We start from the raw sequence: 22,254 nt of genomic DNA on the forward strand, positions 1-22,254 counted from the left end.
GGACTTCCCTGGTGGCGCAGTGGTTGAGAATCTGACTGCCAATGCAGGGGACACGGGTTCCAGCCCTGGTCTGGGAAGATCCCACATGGCGCAGAGCAACTAGGCCCGTGCGCCACAACTACTGAGCCTGCGCTCTAGAGTTGGTAAGCCACAACTGCTGAAGCCTGCGTGCCTAGAGCCCGTGCTCCGCAACAAGAGAAGCCACCGCGATGAGAAGCCAGCGCACCGCAACGAAGAGTAGCCCCCGCTCGCCGCAACTAGAGAAAGCCTGCATGCATCAACGAAGACCCAACACAGCCAAAAATAAATAATTTAAAAAATAAAAATAATTAAGAATAATTAGAAAATGCATATGCAAAGGAGGAAAGTTCAACCTATTTTTGGCTGAATGAACATTAGTTATCTTATTAATGGTACCATGTATGGTCTTTATAGTTCTAGGTTGCGAATTTTCTAGAAGGGCCTTGTCATCACCTAAATTATGGGGATCACAAAGAACAGATGTCCACCCCTTGGGCAGCCTCCGACAGCAGTTGGTCGCGGGCTCGGGGAGCCGGCTCCTGGAAGCCGGGGCCCCCCCTCGAGGCCAACCTGGGCGGGCGGGGCGGGGCCAGGACCGCGGCCGAAGCGCACAAAGATGGCTGGCGGCCCGCCCCGCTCCCGGCTCCCGGAGTCCGGAGCCGAGCGTTCCCGAGCGTTCTCGAGCGCTCCCGAGCGCTCCCGAGCGTTCCCGAAGCCTAGAGAAACCCCGGGAGCCGCGCGGGCGGGAGCGGCCCCGCCCCGGAGCCTGGGAGCGGAGGCGCCGGGGCGGGGGAGGGGAGGCCGGATGTGAGTGGAGCGGCCATTTCCTGTTTCTCTGCAGTTTTCCCCAGCTTTGGGTGGTGGCTGCTGCTGGGCTCCGGCTTCCCATCGGCGGAGGGCAAGGCGGCGTGGACAGCGGCCCCGGCACCCCGCGCCCCGCCGCCCGCAGCCGCGCGCCCGCCCGCCCGCCGCGCCCCGAGCTCTCCGCTCTTCGCCTCAGTGCCCGGCCGCCGCCGCCGCGGCCCAGAGAGCGGCCCAGATGCAGGCCATCAAGTGTGTGGTGGTGGGAGACGGGTGAGTGCGCGGGCCACCCCGGGGGTCGAGGGCCGGGGCTAGGGGCCTGGCGGGCGGGCGGGCGCCGCGGGCTGGCCTGGGGCCTGGCCGGGCCTCTCCCGGGCGGGGGGCGCGGGGCGGGGGGCGTGGGCCGCCACCCTCCCCGAGACCGGACGGCGCGGGCCTGGTTCCGGCTTTTTTTTTTTTTTGGGGGGTGTGTGTGTGTGTGTGGTGGTGGGGGGGGGGAGGGGATCGGCAATCGGCGGCCGGAGGGAAAGTGAACTCCACCCTCCCGCTTTCTCCCCGGCCCGCTGACCGCCCGGCAGAACTCGCCCCGGGCCACCACCCTCCCTCGTTTGCCTGTAGTTTGGGTGGGTTTAGGGAGTTGCCTTTCTTAAAAAAGGACCTCCTCTTGATTTTCCCATTAACCTCGAGTTTCATTGAGACCTTTCGTGGGTCCCGGCGGTCCCTGCTCGGTCGTAGGGGAGGAATAAGTGCACGGGCTGGTTGGGGGTGGATCCTAAACTGATTCGCCAGGGGGTGCCTTCCGCTTGTACTTAAGCCACTTTTCAGATTTTTAAAGGGACTCTCAGTTTGCTATTAAGGTGGGGAAACTTTTAGGATTTCTAGCTGCGAGGAGCTGGGTGTGCTTAAGACGGTTCCTTTCTCGGAATGTGGTGTGGTCATACATTAAAAAAAAAAAAAAAAGGTCATACATTAAAAAAAAAAAAAGAAGAAGAAAAAGCTGGCCTTCGCCTCATGCGTTAAGTTTGGGATGTAGCAGAACAGCCTCCCTGAGCCGGGCCGCCCTGTGACTCAAAACAGTTCTTTTCACTACTGTCTGTGGTGGTTCCCGGCCCTAAAGGAAGACTTGTCTTAGGCAGTTTTTCCCTCCCCTGGGAACAAGAATCTCAGTGTAATCCGAGCAAAATCGTGCGTCTCAGTATGGTTCGAGTACATGAGCATTAACAAGGAAGCTCCAAGAATTACTACCAGTTGGAGCAAAGTCAGAATGCAACTGGTACCTATTTGGAGTCTTGTAAAGTCGAACGAAGAGTTCTGGCATCCCTGTACCCTAAACTTGTTATAAGGGCTGGTTTGCTTTTATGCCTCTCGATGAATTTATGAGTTCTCGGTTTCTTTAGATCATTGTAAATTAGACATTTGACTTGTTTCTATAACTAATTCAGATCCACGAAGGACAGACAACTAATTTTTTTTAAAAGATGCCCTCTGTATGATTTGTCAGGCTCACAAATGTGAAAGATTATTGACACTTCATAGTTCTGCCTATATAATTAAAAATTGTAAGTTTCTATTTAGGAATATGTATAGCAGTTTTGTGTTTTTTTAACCCTTTAAAAGAAAGCTTTAATTTGGGGGAAAATGTTCAGTTAATTGGTTTAACAGTGAAATCACTAAATTCATTTAAATGAAGTTTTGATCCTTTTGCTACTGAATTAACTGAGCATATGTCACTGTCTTAGGAACATTTTGAATTATCTGAATTTCTTTTAAAAAATAAGAACGCGGAATCAGTAATACATACTAGTTTTTTTAAGTCATATTGCTGATAATCCATTACCTAATCCTAGAATGTAATATTCTTATTTGAAAAATTTAAAAACATAAGCACAGAAGACATATTCAGTTTACTTAATTATACTTACAGACTGTGGACCTCTACTGTTTGCTTGGCTTGTTTATCTAGTTAAATACTTGTTGAATGCCTACCGTGGGATCTGGATCCTTCCTTCATATCCCCACCTCACCACTTATGGGGAAACCCTGAGCATATCACTCATCCCCCAAGAGAGGTGCCTCAAGGGGAAATTGTGAGATTAAACAAGATGCTGGCTATTAAGTGCCTCACAGGTGCCTGGCCCCTACTGAGTGCTTAGTGAGTGCCAGCTGCCAGTATTTTTATTATTATTGCTGTTTCTATTACTCTGAGGCACTGCTAGGCTCTGTGGGAGGAGTGTTAGGCATAAAACACGGTGACCTAGAGTTTTCTGTCAGTTTTTTAGTACTGTATTTGACATTGATGTTGACATTAGAAGTGAAGTGTACCTTTACGAAAAAAATTGAGCTGTATTACTTTATATCAGGGCTAACATGTAGCAGACATGGCTTAAGTGAAAAATCTAGATATATACTTTTTCCATCAAAAGTATTTTCCTGCTTTTATCTGAATAAACTATATTCCTGGAAATGTTTTGTTAAAAAATTGTTACAGCTGTAAGTGCGGGTCTAAATTTTGTGGCGTGAAAGTTGCTTAATGTTATGGAATTTCAGGCAGTTAGGGGCAGTTTAAGCAGGGAAGGCAAACTGGTTGAGGTTCCACAAATCGGAGGCTTCCTTATTTAAAAAATATTCTGGTTAAAGGCTCTGTCGTAACTGTATTATAATTAGCACCAATTAGCCTATATCTTCTTCTTCTTTTTTTTAGAACTTAGCTTCTGCCTCTGACGTTGTTTTTTTTTTTAAATTAATTAATTTTTGGCTGTGCTGGATCTTTGTTGCCATGCACGGGCTTTCTCTAGTTGCAGCGCACGGGGGCTACTCTTCGTTGCGGTGCGCGGGCTTCTCATTGCGGTGGCTTCTCGTTGCGGAGCACGGGTTCTAGGCGCGCGGCCTTCGGTAGTTGCAGCACGTGGGCTCAGTAGTTGTGGCTCTTGGGCTCTAGAGTGTGGGCTCAGTAGTTGTGGCACACGGGCTTAGCTGCTCCGAGGCATGCGGGATCTTCCTGGACCAGGGATGGAACCCATGTCCCCTGCATTGGCAGGCGGATTCTTAACCACTGCGCCACCAGGGAAGTCCCCAAGCCTATATTCTTCTAATGGATTATTTTCTATACACCAATTCAGTTGGCATTGAGTATCAAATGTGAGGTAAATTTTGATACTTTTTAATTGTGTTAATCCTTCTGTTGATCCTGATTCTGTTAGTCCTTCCTGAACATGGGGTTTGTCACTTTCATTTGGGGAACTTCTGCCCCACGATTTTCTCTCAGCTTTACTTAGGTAAGACAGCATCTCACATTTATGATCAGCCACATTTTAAATTTTGGCTGCACTGTGCGGCACGTGGAACTTCCCCAACCAGGGATCGAACCCGTGCCCTCTGGGTGGAAGCGCAGAGTCCTAACCACTGGACTGCCAGGGAGGTCCTGAACAGCCACTTTTAATCATGTGTTGTTTTGGCTTTGCTTGACTGGGAGGTTGGGGGTGAGTGACTTGAGCCCCCGCCCCCCATTTCACTCCAGGTGGCGTTAGTGGTCTCTCCAGCCCAGTGTCTGATTTAGACATTGCTGTCCAGGAATTTTTTTAGTTGAGCATGATAAATGCCTTCCATGATGTCATCTTGATAGGAATATATACCAGTTCCTGCCTACTTCCATTGAACAAGCAGTAATGGTGTGATCCATAAGTTTAAGTTTCTGCATTGCCTTCCAAATTTATGTTTAGTATTTGAATCTGATCTTGGTTGGTAAAATTCTGTGTGATGTGTTTTTTGCTGTTGTTGTTTTAATTTCAGGTGATAATTCCAGCTAAAAGTTTGGGGTTGGGTTCAGTGAAGGAGTATCAGGAGTCCATTTTTAGAAACCTTAAAGCCACCCTTTTATAGTCTGTCTTTTGCATTAGTCAGTTAATGTCTTTGTACTTGCTACTTTTCCACCTTTGCATCATCAGGTAGCTCTAACTTAGAATTGTAGTCTTCCTAGAAAGGAGATGTTTTACCAGGGATCCTGCTACCAGGGCAGTTACCACATGTCACCAGACGGGATTTTTTCTTCCACCATCTTAATGTGAAAAATGTCAAACATGGGAAAGTTGGAAGAATTGTGCAGTGAACACTCATATGCCCACCACTTAGATTCTGTAATCAAGAGTTTGCTCTATTTGCTTTATCACATGGTAACGTGTTCCCATTTGGGGGCAGTAGTTTAAGAGGATTTGATACAGAAGCTGATTTTGGAAGGAGAATGGGGGTGACACACAGATATAAATTCTTGGTTTTGAACTCTGCAGCTTTAGCTGACCCATATAATCAGCTACCCCAGGGTTAGGCTTGGTGGTTCTAGAATGACAGTCTGGAGTAACGGCTGCTTCAGATTTGAACTCTATCGTAGGTGGCATCTTCAGCCTTGAGTGTTCTAGTAACCTAAGTGTTGAGAATCTGAACTCTTTGACGCCTCCAATGGTGATAATGACTGGCTTTCTCTAAGTTGGTTGGAATGTCCCCTGTTGGTGGCAGAACATCAGAATTTCAGTTAGGGTTTTGTGTTTTTGTAGCACTAAATTGCTCTATTAATCCACACATTTTCTGAACTTACTCTCTGCGTAGTTATACATTTACTGAAGGGCTGGTGTCTTCAGTAAATGTATAACTGAAGTCCCCAAAACCCATTTCTTGGCATAACTTGAGGACTTTCATTCAGGGTCTTTCATTAATGCAATAAGTATAAATATATATTTGATACTTATAATTAACATTCCACTACATTCTATTAATTTGTTCTTAAGATCCTAGGTACTTTTAGGGGTTGGGGGGGAATTAGAAGGGAGTCAGAAGGAACAAAATTCCAGTTATAAATAAGTACTAGGTATGTAATGTACAACATGATAAAGGTAATTAACACTGCTGTATGTTATAGATGAAAGTTGTTAAGAGAATAAATCCTAAGAGTTCTCATCACAAGGAGAAAAAATTTTTTCTATTTCTTTAATGTTGTACCTTTAAGAGATGATAGACGTTCACTAAAGCTATTGTGGTAATCATTTCATGATGTATATAAGTTGAATCATTGTTAAACGCCTTAAACTTATATAGTGCTGTATGTAAAATATACCGCAATAAAACTGGGGAAAAAAAGATCTAGGTACTTTTAGACAGCAATACAGGCTCCTTAGTTTGGTTTACAATAGTCATTGGAGAAATCTCGTTTTTCTGTCCTACTAAGATCAATTTATCTTTTTTATTTTTTTTTAAGGCAATGCAGAATCTTCTTTTTGAGTTGCCTGGATCCCTTACTGTTTTCTTTTCTTTCTTTTTTTTTTTTGTCTGCTCTGGGTGGTGTGTGGCATCTCATTAGTTCCCCCATCAGGGCTCGAACCCATGCTCCCTGCAGTGGAAGCACAGAGTCTTAACCACTGGACCGCCAGGGAAGTCCATCCCTTACTTTTTTAAAAAAATTAATTAATTTATTTTATTTTTGGCTGCATTGGGTCTTGTTGCTGTGCGCGTGGTCTTTTCTCTGGTTGCAGCGAGTGGGGGCTACTCTTCGTTGCCGTGCGAGGGTTTCTCATTGCAGTGGCTTCTCGTTGCAGAGCAAGGGCTCTAGGCGCATGGGCTTCAGTAGTTGTGGCATGTGGGCTCAGTAGTTGTGGCTCACAGGCTTCATTGCTCTGCGGCATGTGGGATCTTCCTGCACCGGGGCTCGAACCCGTGTCCCCTGCGTTGGCAGGCACATTCTTAACCACTGCACCACCAGGGAAGCCCCATCCCTTACTTTTTTAACGTGAGGAAATTGCCAGTGTTTACAGATTTATCGATTTTTATGTGCTTTTAAGTTTTGGCTTATAGGTTTCAGGAAGTAACACTGAAGTTTACCAAAAATTTTTTAAGGAAAAGTTTTCCTTGAGGTTCTCCTAATGGAAAAATAAAGGACATAGTAGGAACATAATTTACTGGCTTTGGTCTTGATTATTTCTACAGGATAGAGCAGAAGCATAGGTTAAAAAAATGTGCTCAATTGCCGTTAGATTAAAATGTTGTGTGATGACTCACTGTCACTTAAAACTTAAATAAATATTTTCTATCTACATTGTCAACTTTGTAACCCGTAAAGAAACTAGTAACAGTTGCGAGTATCACAAATAAGATAGTTCTTAAATTAAAAAAAAAATGTGTTTATGTGAATGTTCTTCTAGTAGACTCGTTCACTTTCTAGAGTTACAGCATCTTTCAAAGATTAAAAAGAGACCGAACCGAATAGTTAAATATATAAAATTGGAAATTCCAAAGCAAATAGTAACTTCCAGAAATGATGCAGCAGCATCCGTCAAGGCTGACCAAATAACTGCTTCTGTTCTTTCTGTGGGGAAAAGCCATGACTTGATCTAGAGCCGATGTTGACTTTGGCCTCTAGCATTTATTTGTGGAGTGTGTTTAAAAGCGGTGAGTAAATACACTAATGGGAGGTAAATAACCTTTTCTTTTTATCTGTTTTTTAAAATTAAGTAAACATTTAAATCAAAGGTTGGACATGTACTTATTTTTTAAAAAGTCAGAATTTTATACTTTACTAATTTTCTTATTGAATACAGCTTTTTAGCAAATGATGATTGGTAATAAAATTTCATTTATTATCAGGTGATGCCAGTACCTTGAATTCCTTTACAGTTAAACCTTTCAAAAGATGAAGGCTCAGCTGAAGGTGGAGTTTCAGGAAAAGAAATTTTGGAGCATTTAAAACACAGTTGGTGGTATTTATAGTGATGGCTTTGTTCTTCATGCATATAGGAGAGACTTAGGACAGGGTCTCGAAGTGAAACTGTGATATTTTAACATAACAGTTAAAACTTTTAGAGCTTCTTATTTTTGACATTAAGAGGCAATAACTATTAACATTTTTACACAGCAACATTTGTAATTTTGAAAAGAGATTCACCTATCATGGCCTTAGAGTCCACTCTCTTCCTCAGCTACCACATCCAGCCCCTGGCCAAGCCACGCTTGTTCTGCCCCACATCTCGGTAGCTCTTGGAGTGGCCCACTTCTCTGCACCCTGAAACCCCCTCCACGGTCCAGGCCACCAGGGCTGGTTCCTGGAACACAGTGGCAGCTGCTTCCTTGTTTTCAGCCTCCAGTTTCAACTTCTTTGGTCCTCTTTCCACACCGTCATCAGAGGCTTCTTCTGAAAATGCAAATCTAATGGTTTCTCGGCAACAAAAATCTTGTTACTTCCCAAGTAGCATCAAGTTCCAGGCCCTTAACGAGAAGAGAGGACAACTTCTTCAGATTTCCCTCTGCCACTTGCCCCTTCCTTCCTCGTCCTTCAGTTTTACCGGGCTTCTTGTAGTCTGGGTCTCGCCACGTGCTGTTGCGTTTGCCTAGAATGTTCCTCCTTGCTGTGTCCCCACTCATCAGTCTCAATGACATTGCTGCCGCCTCTGCCCCCAAGACTAGGTTAGATCCCTTTGCTGTCCATCTCCAGAGCATCTTTAGTAACACTTATCACACCTATAATTTTGTGTAATGACTGCATTTTTCAGTTTTTAGTTTAGTAACTGCATAAGTTCCATGAGATCTTGTTCGTTGCAGTGTCTTTAGCACCTAGTGTACTTCTGGCATAGCACCCAATTTGTTGGTATAGATTGAAATTGCATTAATGCTCACAGTAGTTTGGTGATGGAGTTGGTAGTTTTGTATCCATCTTACAATTGAGAAAACTGAGGCATAAGGAAGTTGAAACTTAAACAGTTCCAGCCAGTAAGTGGTAGAGTTGGCTATGGGTCGCACATCTGGGACAGTGACTTCAGATATCTCAGACTCCTACTCATTCAGGTTTTTTTTTTTTTTTTTTTTAACATTCTAAGCTTTTAACAAAATGTATGGCCAATGAGTCATTTCTGTTTAGAAAGCCTTTAGGAGTTGGACGCTAGCTCCTGATGATGTCATGTTTGACTATGAGGTCTTTGGGGTGAGGGAGTTCCAGCTTTTGTTAAGCCTTGATAATGTTATGAGTGCAACAAGTATTGGCAAGACTGCCTGGACCTATATGTAATCTGCTCTTGTTGAGAGGTTTTTGCTAAGAGTGCAAGGAAAATAGAAAAGCTATTAACTTCTTTATTGTGAGTCCTAATTTATAGTAGTAGTTGAGATTGAACAACAAAATCTTACGACTCAGAACTCCAGTGTATCTCGTGACCTTGGTGAGCCAACAGAGGACAGCAGGGAGATGGGCCCGTGTAAGGAGCATTTATTTGGTGAGCCCTTGGGAGGCCAGGGACTCTGAGAAGCCCCTGAAGCCACCCTGTGAATGTTGTAAAATTTAGAGAATGTGTGTTGGCTACTGGTGCAGTGGTCGTCTTAATTTTTAGGTGATACCCCCCTGAAAAATTTTCCAAGTGGTTGGGAGACTTTCATCACCGCCCTGGCACCCTGTATCTGCTTCCAGCTGTGCGGGAGGCCCTCTTGTCTCTGGAGTATTTCTACACTCTTCTGTTACTTCTCCTCTTTGCAGCTGTTTGGGAAGTTTACTCCAGCGTCCCTGAGCCATTAATTAATATGTCTGGAACGTAATGTGTTAGCTGCTCTAAAAGTTTATGGTGGGACTTCCTTGGTGGCGTAGTGGTTGCGAGTCCGCCTGCCGATGCAGGGGACGCGGGTTCATGCCCCAGTCCGGGAAGATCCCACATGCCGCGGAGCGGCTGGGCCCGTGAGCCATGGCCGCTGAGCCTGCGCATCCGGAGCCTGTGCTCCGCAACGGGAGAGGCCACAACAGTGAGAGGCCTGCGTACCAGGAAAAAAAAAAGTTTATGGTGGATGTGAGGATGTGGCAAGGTGGCACGTGAATGCAGATGAATTAAAGTGAGAGCAGTTGTGTGTGGTGGTTGGTAACTAAGCACTCTCTTTAGAGAACAGCTGTCACTGATGGCCAGAGGGAAGGCTTTAGGAAGGGGGTGGGATTTGAGCTGCCACTCGGAGGCAGCAAAATATATTACTTAGCAACAAAATGGAAGCTGGAGAGGAAAGCTATGTTTGCATATTAGTATTCATCAAAATAATTTGGGGATAGATTTGCAGATTCTTGGATGAAAGCCTTCTAGAGATCTTCACAGAAGAGACTTTCAGTTTAAAAATACTTTTCCCGGGGACATCCCTCATGGTGCAGTGGTTAAGAATCTGCCTGCCAATGCAGGGGACACGGGTTCGATCCCTGATCCGGGAAGATCCCACATGCTGCGGAGCAGCTAAGCCCGTGCGCCACAACTACTGAAGTCCACGCGCCTGGAGCCCGTGCTCCGCCACAAGAGAAGTCACCAGAATGCCCATGCACTGCAACGAAAAGTAGCCCCTGCTTGCCCCAACTAGAGAAAGCCCGTGCGCAGCAACGAAGACCCAACACAGCCATCAATCAATCGATTTAAAATACTGTTCCTGTTCAACCTTGTGCTTATTAACACGTATTTCCTGACTACTAGTGCTAATACCTAAAGCAAAAGCAGAGTATGAAGCCTCTGGACTCTGCCTTTCTGAGTAGTTCTAGTTTGTTTACTTTAAATTTCAGGCTAAAACTATGTGTAGTGTTAAATAAAAGGTTATAGAAACTCTTTAGGGCTAAGTACTTGATGTATACTTCTTGATTTTTCTGTAAGTTATTTTCACCGAATAATGAAATCTCAGACTGCATTCATGTGGACTAAGCAACTTACACCCTGTTTTTCTCTCTTTAGAGCCGTAGGTAAAACTTGCCTCCTGATCAGTTATACGACCAATGCCTTTCCTGGAGAGTATATCCCCACTGTGTAAGTATCCTGAGTTAAACTGGAAGTTAACTTGTCTGTGATACTTGCTTTGGATTCTATTGACCTTTGTTCTGCTCTTTCTTTTTTTTTTTTTGTTCTGCTCTTTCTTAATCCTTATGCAAACAGATGTGATTAATTTTCCTTTCAGTCACTGAGGTCTCATTATAAGGTATTTGGACTTTTAAAAAATACTTAATGCGGGGGCTTCCCTGGTGGCGCAGTGGTTGAGAATCTGCCTGCTAATGCAGGGGACACGGGTTCGAGCCCTGATCCGGGAAGATCCCACATGCCGTGGAGCAACTAGGCCCGTGAGCCACAACTACTGAGCCTGCGCATCTGGAGCCTGTGCTCTGCAACAAGAGAGGCCGCGATAGTGAGAGGCCCGCGCACCGAGATGAAGAGTGGCCCCCGCTTGCCACAACTAGAGAAAGCCCTCGTACAGAAACGAAGACCCAACACAGCCAAAAACAAATTAAAAAAAAAAAGTAACAAATGTTCAAGTACAATTGGTGTCTTTAAAAAAAAAAAAATCTAACGTCAAGTTTCTGCACAGTGATGAAGCACACAGCTTTCCTAATTGGTTTTTAGATATTCAGGAAGTGAAAGTTAAACCAACTGTGAAGTACAGAGACTGGATAATATAAGAGTTTTGGATAAGTTTGGCTTTCTGGGCTCTGTGTGAAGGGTCAAGGAACTGGAGCAAAATACTCCATTATGTTTTAATTGGCCTTTTCTGGCGAGTAATTCAACGGTTACATGTCACTGTTGAGTTATTGGGCTTTGGAATTGAAACCAGGGTGTGTGTGCGTGGTGGGGTGTAGAGTGGGGGGACGGATGGGAGGACGGAATCAGCTACTGAGCTGTTTATTCCCTGTTGGCAGCAGAACTGGGCAGGGGTGGAAAAGTGCTTTTCTGATGATGGGGTTACCAGGGAGCCTCGTAACGTACCGCCCTGCTGCTGGGAGCTCTGTCCTCATGGCTGCGGTGCTGGTGGAGAGGAAACACCTCACTTCCCGCTGTGCTCACCCCCCCAGTCACAACAGGCACATCTCCGTGTCCTGTGTGTGTTTTAATGTAAGTGGGATCACACTCCTGAATTTATGGTGGGGACTTTCTTTTTTTTTTTATGCGTTACGCGGGCCTCTCACTGTTGTGGCCTCTCCCGTTGCGGAGGACAGGCTCCGGACGCGCAGGCTCAGCGGCCATGGCTCACGGGCCCAGCCGCTCCGCGGCACGTGGGATCTTCCCAGACTGGGGCACGAACCCGTGTCCCCTGCATCGGCAGGCAGACTCCCAACCACTGCGCCACCAGGGAAGCCCTGGTGGGGACTTTCTTAATCTCCACATGTAGCTAGAGCTAAATCATTCACAGCTGTTACTGACTAAAGTGCTGTAGCGGACTTAACCACTGGTCACTTGGCATTGCAAACAGGGCTGGCTAAATATCATTGCACATGTCTTTGTGCACATGTGATAGATAATTAGAGGAACTGTGGCAAAGCAAAGGAACGGACACTTTACGCTTTGATAGATGCTACACAGTTGCTGTCCCACAGGCTGTCACTTTGAGCAGCTGTGACTGAAACACCCCCTTCATACATACTGTGGTTAACATGAGTTAAAAAAAAAAAGTGACCTCATCATTTGCATTTCTGGTCACCGGTGAGGTTAAAATCTTTTGAATGTTTACTGTCCATGTATAATATTCTTCTGTGAATTGCCTTTTGAAATCCCTTGCTTGTTTTTCCACTGAAAATTCTTCTTACTGTTGGAACTGTGTGTATGAGAAATATTTATCCCTCTGTCATTTGTCTTTGAACTTTGTTATGGTGTCTTCTGCTTTTTTATGTAAACATGCCATCCTGCCTTTTCCCTGAGTTTAATGTCTTATTAAAAATGTTCTGTAGGATTTTTGTAGCTGAAGTTTTTATTTTTCATTCATTTAGAGTTTATTTTTTGGTATGGTATGAGGCAGGAACCTGATTCTTCTTCACAGGTTGAAAAGAAAAAAAGTCCCAGTACCGTTTATTGAATAATCTATCATCTTCCCACTGAAGAAGAAATACAGCATATGAGACCTTTTCTTTATGAAAGCTGGTTTGGTCATTAACTTTTATAAATCACAATGGAACTTACTCAGACCATGACTTTGCTGTCACAGTGTAGTGTAGTAAGATCCTAAGTTTTAGTCTTAAGTATGCAAAAATTAATTCTGGAATTCTATTTTAAAGGCTGATGTGTTGTATTCTGCTTGGCACTTACCCTGGTTTACCTTGTGATGCCAGATTTTAATGAGCTACTTCATGGTACTCGCCGTAATTTTTTAATGTCAACCTTATTTTCCCCCTGTCAGCCTATAGGCCTTCTAGGCTTCCTCTTCTTATAGATAAACTAATTTGTGTGTAGCAGCCTCAAATTAATTTAAATACCTGTGTGAACTCACTTTGAAAGCGTTACACAATAGCTTCTCAGATCCAGTTTGCTTTGCATTACCCTGCACTTTGGTCGCAAGGTGGATGACCAAGGCTCAGCTTGGGGGGGTGGTAGTGTTCTGGAAACACTGCCAGTGCAGCCGTCCTGGTGTGTCCCGTAACTGAGAATGACTCACACGTGTACATGGAAAAGTCAACACGTGGGGTTTGAAAGAGGGATTAATTTTATACTTTATTTCTTCCTAGGGAGAAAAACTTTAATGCTGTCTTCATTAAAGGCAAGCAGGTTTTTATTGCTGACAGCGATTTGTTTTGGTTAAATTTAGTAGCTTGTTCCTGTTTCTCGGGTGTTTTTCTCAAGTGCTGCCTTTGTTTCCCTTACACTCCAGTTCCCGTTTTCCCTCTGCTTCTCAGCCCTTGGGAGCCTCACCTCGCACCTGCAGGCTGGGCTGGGCACCTGCTGGCCTGGCCGCCTCTGGGCCTGCCTCAGCCTCCTCAGCTTTCTGCCCCTGCGACCCCAGCCTGGGCACCACTCAGCTCCCAGGTCTGTGCCTTGTGTTCTACAGCTAGAGACTAACCATTTTCACTCTGTTCCACAGCTTTGACAACTATTCTGCCAATGTTATGGTGGATGGAAAACCGGTGAATCTGGGCTTGTGGGATACAGCTGGACAAGAAGATTATGACCGATTACGTCCCCTATCCTATCCTCAAACGGTAAGGAGCGTGACTGATTTTTAGTTTGTCCTTTACAATTCCTGATTATTTAATTAATTCATATCACCTCTGGATGTGCTTATATTGCCATCTTTTGGGTATATCGAGTAATAACAAATAACGTTAAATTAGTTCAATAGTGAATATCCGCCTGGATGCAAACCACGGTTTTGCTTGTTTTTATTTTTTGAGCATTACCAGTTATTAACTACGGCACTGTGCGTTTTACATTCTTCTGTGTAGTTTTAGGACAGCCGTCTGAAATAGGTATTGTTTTGTTTTGGCTAAATAGTTTTAAGAGCAGTTAGTTTCTAGATGAGTTTGCTTTGTGACAGTTTTGTACCACAGAATCAAATTAAGCAGTGAAGGTTAAGGTTTCTTTAGATCAAGTTAGTAACTAATCTTACAGGTTTAAGGCTGTTTTTCTATAAAATACATGTTCATTTTTTGCAGCTTTAGTACCTAAATCTTCTCAATGTAGATTGAGGTTTTAGCTTTATAAAAATGTGTCCACTGTGTCCAGTCAGAAAATTGTTAGATTGGGTTTGCTTGCCTATCAGCTAGTAGCTCGTCTCTTTACCAGAGCTAATTTTATGGAGCCGTAGCTGGTGGACACGTGGTCAGAAGCCACTTTTCTCTCAATAAGCAGTTGTCTTACTTGTATCATTTGCTTCTTGTTACATGTCTGTTCTTTGTTTTAAAAGTGCTTTTTAAAATAGCTTTGGAGAGTTAGTGACTAACTGGCCAGGGCAGTTTGCACAGAGGCAGTTGAGCGAATTCCTCGGGTTCAAGTTCTGCCCTCCCCTTCCTCGCCCTGTGACCGGGCAGGTTTCTTCACCTCTAGGCCTGCCCCGTTCCTCGCAGGGCTGGATGAGTATAGATGTAGAGCGTAGAGCACGTAGAACAGCCCCAGGCGTGTCGCTGCTGTTGGGACGACTCCTTGTGTTTGTGTAGCTGTGCTGGTAGATGTGGGGAGGCCCTCAGTTCCGAGCTGCATCCAGAGGAGAGGAAGATGCAGGACTCGCTCTCAGCAAGCTGGGCAGCCAGAGGGGTTGGGGTCAGGGAAACATCCCGGAGAAGACAGGCCTCTGCCCTTCCACTGATTTAATTATCACTTTGTTCTGGGGGGGAGTGTGAGTGAAAAGAAGTAATTAGTTCTAGTCTACCCAAATCTTGTTTTTCTGCTTTTGAAATATGGCTTTTTCCAAGCAAAACTTACTGTCTTTTCCATTTGCTTTCTGCTAGAGGAATTGCCAGGTTTCTTTCTTTCTTTCTTTCTTTTTTTGGTCCGTGGCATGTGGGATCTAGTTCCCGACCAGGGGTTGAACTTGCACCCCTGCATTGCAAGTGTGGAGTCTTAACCACTGGACTGCCAGGGAAGTCCAGGCACAGTTTCTTTGAGCTGTAGATTTTTGCTGATTGTCCTTTCGCTGAATTCTGGGAAGAGTGCTAAACAAAGACCAAAACCATAAAATGGGAGGCTTGAATTGGCTGGCTTCTCAGTTAATCTCCAGGTAAAAGTTAACTGTGATTATGTATTAAAAATCAGCCCATAGGGCTTCCCTGGTGGCACAGTGGTTGAGAGTCCGCCTGCCGATGCAGGGGATGCAGGTTCGTGCCCCAGTCCGGGAAGATCCCACATGCCGTGGAGCGGCTGGGCCCGTGAGCCATGGCCGCTGAGCCTGCGCATCCGGAGCCTGTGCCCTGCAACGGGAGGGGCCACAACAGTGAGAGGCCCACGTACCCCACACACACACACACACACACAAAATCAGCCCATAGTCACCAAATGGTTTGAATTCTTCAGTATTTTTCAGTAGAATAGTTTAGGAAACTGTTCCATCCCCGGTGGATGCTTGCTGAGTCCAGGTTTCAAAGGCATCTGCGTTGAGTGGTAGAGTAGGAGTCCCCAGTCAACTGGGTACATCTGGGAGGGCGGCGTGTCACTACTGAGAAATGAGAACCATCTGCTGTGACTCGGGGGGTCCAGGGCAGGGTGCGGCTTCTTCCTTTGAGGCGGTCACTCGCAGTAAGTGCAAGGTGACTTGGCAAGATCCCCACTTTACATGCTGAAGAACACCTAGATAAGTGACACATTGAATCAGGCTGTAGTGTGTGAGGCCTGAAGTCCAAGTGGGTGTTGTCCTTTCGGGGCCAGGACTTGAACTTTTCACATCCCATCTGGGGAAGGCAGTGGACCTGCACCGCAGTGTGTAACCCACCCCTCACCAGCTTAGGGGCAAAGAGGGGCGGGCACCCAACTAGCAGTTAAAGCTGTGCCTGCCTGGACTCCTTTGGAGACGAGAGGGTTATCTTGGCTACTGAGGGCCACCCCGAGTGCTGAGATGCTGGGGCCTGGAGGGTCTCCTTCCTTGGGCCATGCTGTCCTGCCAGGAGGAGCAGACCCTGGAAGTGACAGGCTGGCACCTGGATTTCTTCTTGGCAAAGAGAAACCTCTGAACTTTGTATTAAATGAAACCCGGTCTCTGGTTTGCAGGCTGTTTCTGTGGCTCATCCATGACACTGCCCTGACCCATGCCTGAAGGGCCAGCTGGATGATTTCATACAGAGATCTCCCCACTCTCTAGGTCTTCATGACCTACAAAGAGACGTGTATTTCCTGTGGTCATTTAATCCTGGCATCCTCTGTGTGGCTGAGTTAAAACTGTTTAAACCATTAGCTTCCACTTGGTTCTCCAAAAGGTGGTGGGCACGGGGTCATCATTTGGAGCAGTGAGGTCCAGCTCCCTCATTCTCCTGGGAGAGGCTGGTCCATCTGCGGACGGGCAGGAGCGCTGAGGGCTGCTGTCATTTCCTGTGAGGGAGATGGGGCTGCGGCACAGGAGTCAAGGTCGGTGGAGGCCCAGGGGCGTCTGGTGTGGGGAGGACAGGCCGCCACGGAGGGAGAGTAGCCTTCAGACCAAAGGGGAGATGGGCCTGAGACCCAAGACAGCAGCTCAGGAGGAATGACGCCGCTCCAGGACACGGGAGTGACCCTATGAGGAGGGCTGAGGACAGACGGACAGCACGTCAGGTCGGAGAGCAGAGGTGGGAGGGACTGGACGCCTGACGGTTAGTCGTCAGAAGCGCTAGAGGCGTTTTCTTCGAGCCGAGTTTGGGCTGGGGGCAGAAGGAAGAGGAAGGAACAGGCAGACGGTGTCACGTTAATGTGGGACAGAAAGCATGTTCTTCTCCATCAGAAAGATGTTCTGAAAGATGCAAAAGGGTAGAACAGATGTGGTTAAAGGATATTTTGAAGCTGAGTTTTTGTAGCCAATCCCCATGAGTCCCTGTATCACAGTGAAGCTTTGGCATCACTTCAAGGTCTCGGGAGGACCAGGCTTCAAAAATAGCCCATAGATTAAATCAGGATAGTTAGAGAGACTTTAACATTCGCTTTAAATTGTAAATCGGAGAAGCTTGAGTGAGGTGAAATTAAAATAGTTGTCTCGCCTGTCTTTCTCTCGATTCTAGAATTCCAGGTTCTCTGTTGCTGAAGAGCAAGCCTTCAGTTCTTACTGGAACAGAGGAGTGAATTGAAAGCACAGTGATACACGCTGGAAGTGCAGTCCCTTCTGGGCGGCCCCTCTATGCACACGGGGGGCGGGAGCAGCGCTGTCCTTTCAGTAGAGCGGGTCCCTGAATTTGAGCCGCACTCCCGTGAGGTCACAGCCCTCACACCCGGCCGCCTTGCTGGACGGCGTCTCAGCCGAGAGGCCTGCCGTGCAGACGGCCGCGCCTCCTGTTGGCTCCAGCTGGGCTCCTGTCTGAGAACTTGGCCGGAGAGCTTTGAGAGGTGTGTCGTTGCTGATGGACGCCCTTGCTGAGGGTGGGACACCCCTCTGGCATGTCCTTGCTGAGCAGAAGCCATGGGCTTCATGCTGGGGAAGGAACATCCCTGTGCCACCACAGGTTGAAGCGCGCCTCGGTCTCCACCGTCTCTGACCTTCACAGAGTGATGGAGCGAGTCAGCAGCGCCTGGCGTTATAGACCCGCTAGATCATCATCTGCTTTTAGATCCCTTGGGAGGGTTGAGACAAAATTCAGATGAAGAATAGGTAACTGGTTATATTGATTTTTCTTCTCGCTTTTTACTAAACTCAAACAAAGTTCTCATGCATTACTAGGTCGGAGAAACGTATGGTAAGGATATACCCTCCAGGGGCAAAGACAAGCCGATTGCCGTATGTAAAACTTTCAGTCGACTTCAGTTTCAAGCTTTATCTGTTCTCTCGTTTCACTTAGTTTTCCTAGGATTTCCTATTGAGCCTCACGTTCCTTGAGTGTTTTATATTTAACACACTCAAGGTTGGGGTTTTGCCTGACAGTTTACCTGCTGGCTTGAATCAGAGCAGTGTGTGAACTGCTTTCCTCCCCCTCCCAGGGGACAGGAGGGACTGTCGTGCAAGGGCCCCTGTCCAGGCTGGTTGGGAAAGGAGTGCGGAGGCTCTACCTTGCAGTTCACGTGGCCCGAGTGCTTGGCGGGAGCGGGACTAACCACGCTGCGGGCCCTCCTTCCTCCCGCTTTGGTGTCCGGTGCAGGGCCTGTCGGGCGAGGCTGCGCGGCGCTGGTGAGCTAACCCACCCCTGCTTTGAGATGTTGTGATCAGCCCAGGTGCCGAGATGCTGTGGTGATTCTTGGACGAGCTTGTGCATGTGCTAGCATTTTCAGTGTCGTTTACGAAAAGCTGTTGTGTGGGATGTTTCTTCCCTTTCAGGTACAAGATAGCAGCTGGATGATCGCAAGTGTTAACTTGGGAATTGTGTGCATTTCACAGAGTAGCCTAATTGCCTTTTTCCAGGAAAGTGTTTCATAAATCTAGCATTTTAGAAACTCGTAGGCATTTTTTAACATGGGTAAATATTTAAATTTCACTTTTTCTTTTTTGGCCACGCCTCGTGGCACGCGGAATCTTCGTTCCCTGGACCAGGGATCAGACCTTTCCCCCCCTGCAGTGGAAGCACAGAGTTGTAACCACTGGACTGCCAGGGAAGTCCCAAATTTCACTTTTTACACAACAGGGTGCAAGTTTTCCGGAGGCCCTCCTTGGGTCTGAGAAGCTCTGACAGCTGGCAAGATGCCCCTTACATACCAGATCGTCCTCCCTCCCAGAGGGACGTGCCTGTTTAGCGAAGTCTTGAGACCCGGCTTTGTGCCTGGGACTCTGACGGCAGTTCTTTAAGAAGCAGTTTAATTGGAACCCAGTGACCATCTAAAAATGTTTGTACTTAAGATTCTGATGGGAGCGTAATGAAAAGCATACCATTTGAGGATAACAGTTTTTAATTTGAATCTGCTTTTGACAGACTGAAACCAAGTTTTATAGAAATATTGCCATTAGTACCTGACACTCGTTCTTGTCCCCGTGTAGTAACAGAGCATTAAGTTAGTTCCCAGTGGGAGTTGGGAAGGATGGAAAAGAGGCCTCCCAGGGGTCTAAATTTGATGTCTCTGTAGCCTCGAGTAACTTACAGCATATTTCGTCCTCCACTCCCCTTCTCACTGGTAACTGGTGCTTCACATGCTGGTTCTGGTCTGGGAGCGTCTGACTACACTGCAGGCGTGTCAGGGAGAAGGCGTATGCCCTGGCCCCATGCTTCCCTCCCAGCTGCACTCAGGAAGCAAAGTGCATTCCTCACTGTAAGACCATTTTCTAAACACCTTCCTGTTTTCTTTTTATAGGATGTATTCTTGATTTGCTTTTCTCTTGTGAGTCCTGCATCATTTGAAAATGTTCGTGCAAAGGTAAGTGGGATTTTTTTAGGAAAATATTTTGTTACATAATGTCACTCTCAGGAAGAAACATTAAAAAATAAAATACCATTTACTGATAGAAACTTTCAGTTATTTAAGTTGATTTTAGTAATTCTACTACTTAGTTAATTTTTTACATAAGTCATCAGTTTTTTAGGTACATGACTTGAGTATGCAGAGTTCTAAAGTCTCAAGGTCTGATTCAGAAGTGCCGTGTTCCTGGTTAAAATAATGAAGCACTTCGGAGTCGGTCTAATAAAAATAATGACCATACTTTCTACTCTGGCATCTTTCATGAACGTAGTGAAAATGACGGGTGAGAGGCCCTTCAGTTGGGATCGGGGACGTGTCTGGTGGGGGTAATGGCGGCAGAGCTGAGACCTGGGTCCAGATAGTTTTATTCTCATCCTTGAATACGTAAGGGATTTTGAGATGACCTAAGAACCTGGCCTGTTTTACCAAAAACAAAAACAAAGTAGTTGGGTGGGGGGGTGCGGGGGTCGTCCTTCCTCTTTCCTCTCTTACGGACAAGTAGAGCTGTCAGTAGGGGCTTGAGTCCTGGGCTCCAGGCTGGCTAGGCGCACACCGCAGCCAGTCGGTGGTTCTGGAGGGTGTGAGCTAGGCAAGGGGACGCGGTGACCAAGTGGGTGGTTGATGCGGTTGGGCCACCTGTGTGGATGCAGTTCAGGCGAGGGCGGTTCCGAAGGAGAGGCTGACTGCCTCCTCTGCTGGTGCCTAGTGGTACCCTGAAGTGCGACACCACTGTCCCAACACTCCTATCATCCTGGTGGGGACGAAACTTGATCTGAGGGATGATAAAGACACGATTGAGAAACTGAAGGAGAAGAAGCTGACACCCATCACCTACCCGCAGGGCTTGGCCATGGCCAAGGAGATCGGTATGGAACCCCCCATTGTCATGTCTGCTTTGCCCACGTTTTTATTTTCGTGATGGAGGCTGCAGTCCCGCCTGGGGAAGTGGACTCGGGGTCTGGCTTGCCTTTCGGGACCCCGCAGAGCAGGGCCCTCGGTGCCATGTCAGGGTGGGGGGCGCCCCCGTTCTGATCTGAGGGTGAGGCTGTGTTTCCCACAGGTGCCGTCAAATACCTGGAGTGCTCGGCGCTCACGCAGCGAGGTCTTAAGACGGTGTTTGATGAAGCTATCCGGGCGGTTCTCTGCCCACCCCCCGTCAAGAAGAGGAAGAGAAAATGCCTGCTGTTGTGAATGTCCGGGCCCCTCCCGCCTGTCCCCGTCCCCCAGGACCCTTTGTACGCTTTGCTCAAACGGTGGAGCCTTCGCACTCAATGCCAAGTTTTTGTTACAGATTAGTTTTTCCATAAAACCGTTTTGAACCAATCAGTAATTTCTAGGTTTTGTTTGTTTAAAGTGTAAGAGTTCAAACTTTCACATCCTATTAAAGTTTAGCCCTAAGATGACGAGCTTCCTTAAAGCCTTATTTCTCAAAGCCCCTATTCTTGCTCAGATTAAGAGTTGCCAAAATACCTTGTGAACTAAGTTGCATTGTTGGGCTAAGAACACTAAGCACTAAACCGTTCAAAGACCTTTGTTTGGAAGAGACTAGCTTCTGAGGCAGGAGATGCAGACGCTCGCTAATGGGTTTCAGACGCGAAGAGCAGTACAGCCTCCTTCCTGAAACGTTGCCATTTAATGCATCCTGATTTACCAGCCCACGTTCACTACCTAACACTGTACTGTACATCATAATGAATGAGTGTAACAGCTCAGCTCTTTGGATCAGTCTTTTTGATTTCGTAGTGAGATTTTTAAAACAAATTAGTGTATTAGCTTTTGTGAGATTTTGAACAGAGCTTTTACTCCTGTGTTCCCTCCGATGAAGCATTCTGCTCTGGCCGTGGGTGCACTGGGTGGAGTGTGTGGAACACTTGTGATCAGAGGATGAAGACAGTATTTTAACAAAATATGGAGATTAATTTACACTACATTGTATACGTAATAATTAAACTATTAAAAGTGTCACGGGTAAACGTTTTAAAAGGTTAATTTCTGTCAAATGCAGTAGATGACGAAGAAAGGCCGGTATTATCAGTAAGTGTTTTCTTAAGCTTTTCCTTTTCCTTAAACGTGCCCATCCCTCCTGAAATTGGGCATTTAATCCATCTTTGACCTCATCATTCTCATAGTTGCTAACTTAGTAAGTGCTTTTCTTATAGAACCCCTTCTTAATGAGCAATATGCCTCCTTGTATTATAAAATCGTTCTGAATATGCATTAGAAAAATTTTTTTTGTAGATTAGTAAAAGTGCATTCCTGTTTTCATGTTACCTTATCCAAAGCTAGTAAGTGCTTTCCTTGGTTTTCTAGTAACTAGGTGTAAAAATCCTATGTTGCAGCTTTACAGTTTTTAAAATACTTAGATATTCTTAAACTGTAAACGCTGCCAGATCACCGACACTGCCCCTGGACTAATAACACTGACCGCCTCTTGCCTCAGCGTGCACACGCCTCCTGTCCTTGCCCTAACGATGCTCCTTGGGGTCTGTGAGGTTCTGTCAACCCCGTGCTCGTGCTAACGAAGCTCTGTACAACTTACCCACTGGCAAGAATACGAGCTTGGACCTTTCAACCACTAGAACAAAATTTTTTAAATTGACAGTTGCAGAATTGTGGAGTGTTTTTACATCGGTCTTTTGCTAATGCGATTAGCAGTATGTTTTGCATGTGTGACTTAATAAATCCTTGAATCACGACTGGTAATACTGGA

General features: G+C 46.2%; 1 protein-coding gene across 1 annotated transcript; it reads left to right on the forward strand.

Annotated features, from left to right (window-relative positions):
* Window positions 1–828: 828 nt before the first annotated feature.
* RAC1 (Rac family small GTPase 1) lies at window positions 829–22,240 on the forward strand. Its single transcript, XM_032603967.1, has 6 exons — window positions 829–1,095; window positions 10,536–10,607; window positions 13,639–13,756; window positions 19,440–19,502; window positions 20,251–20,410; window positions 20,605–22,240. The coding sequence occupies exons 1-6, from the start codon at window positions 1,061–1,063 to the stop codon at window positions 20,733–20,735; spliced, it is 579 nt and encodes a 192-aa protein (XP_032459858.1). The 5' UTR covers window positions 829–1,060; the 3' UTR covers window positions 20,736–22,240.
* The last annotated feature ends 14 nt before the right edge of the window (window positions 22,241–22,254 follow it).

This window comes from Phocoena sinus, chromosome 15 (assembly GCF_008692025.1).
Source record: "Phocoena sinus isolate mPhoSin1 chromosome 15, mPhoSin1.pri, whole genome shotgun sequence".
Classification (NCBI taxonomy): domain Eukaryota; kingdom Metazoa; phylum Chordata; class Mammalia; order Artiodactyla; family Phocoenidae; genus Phocoena; species Phocoena sinus.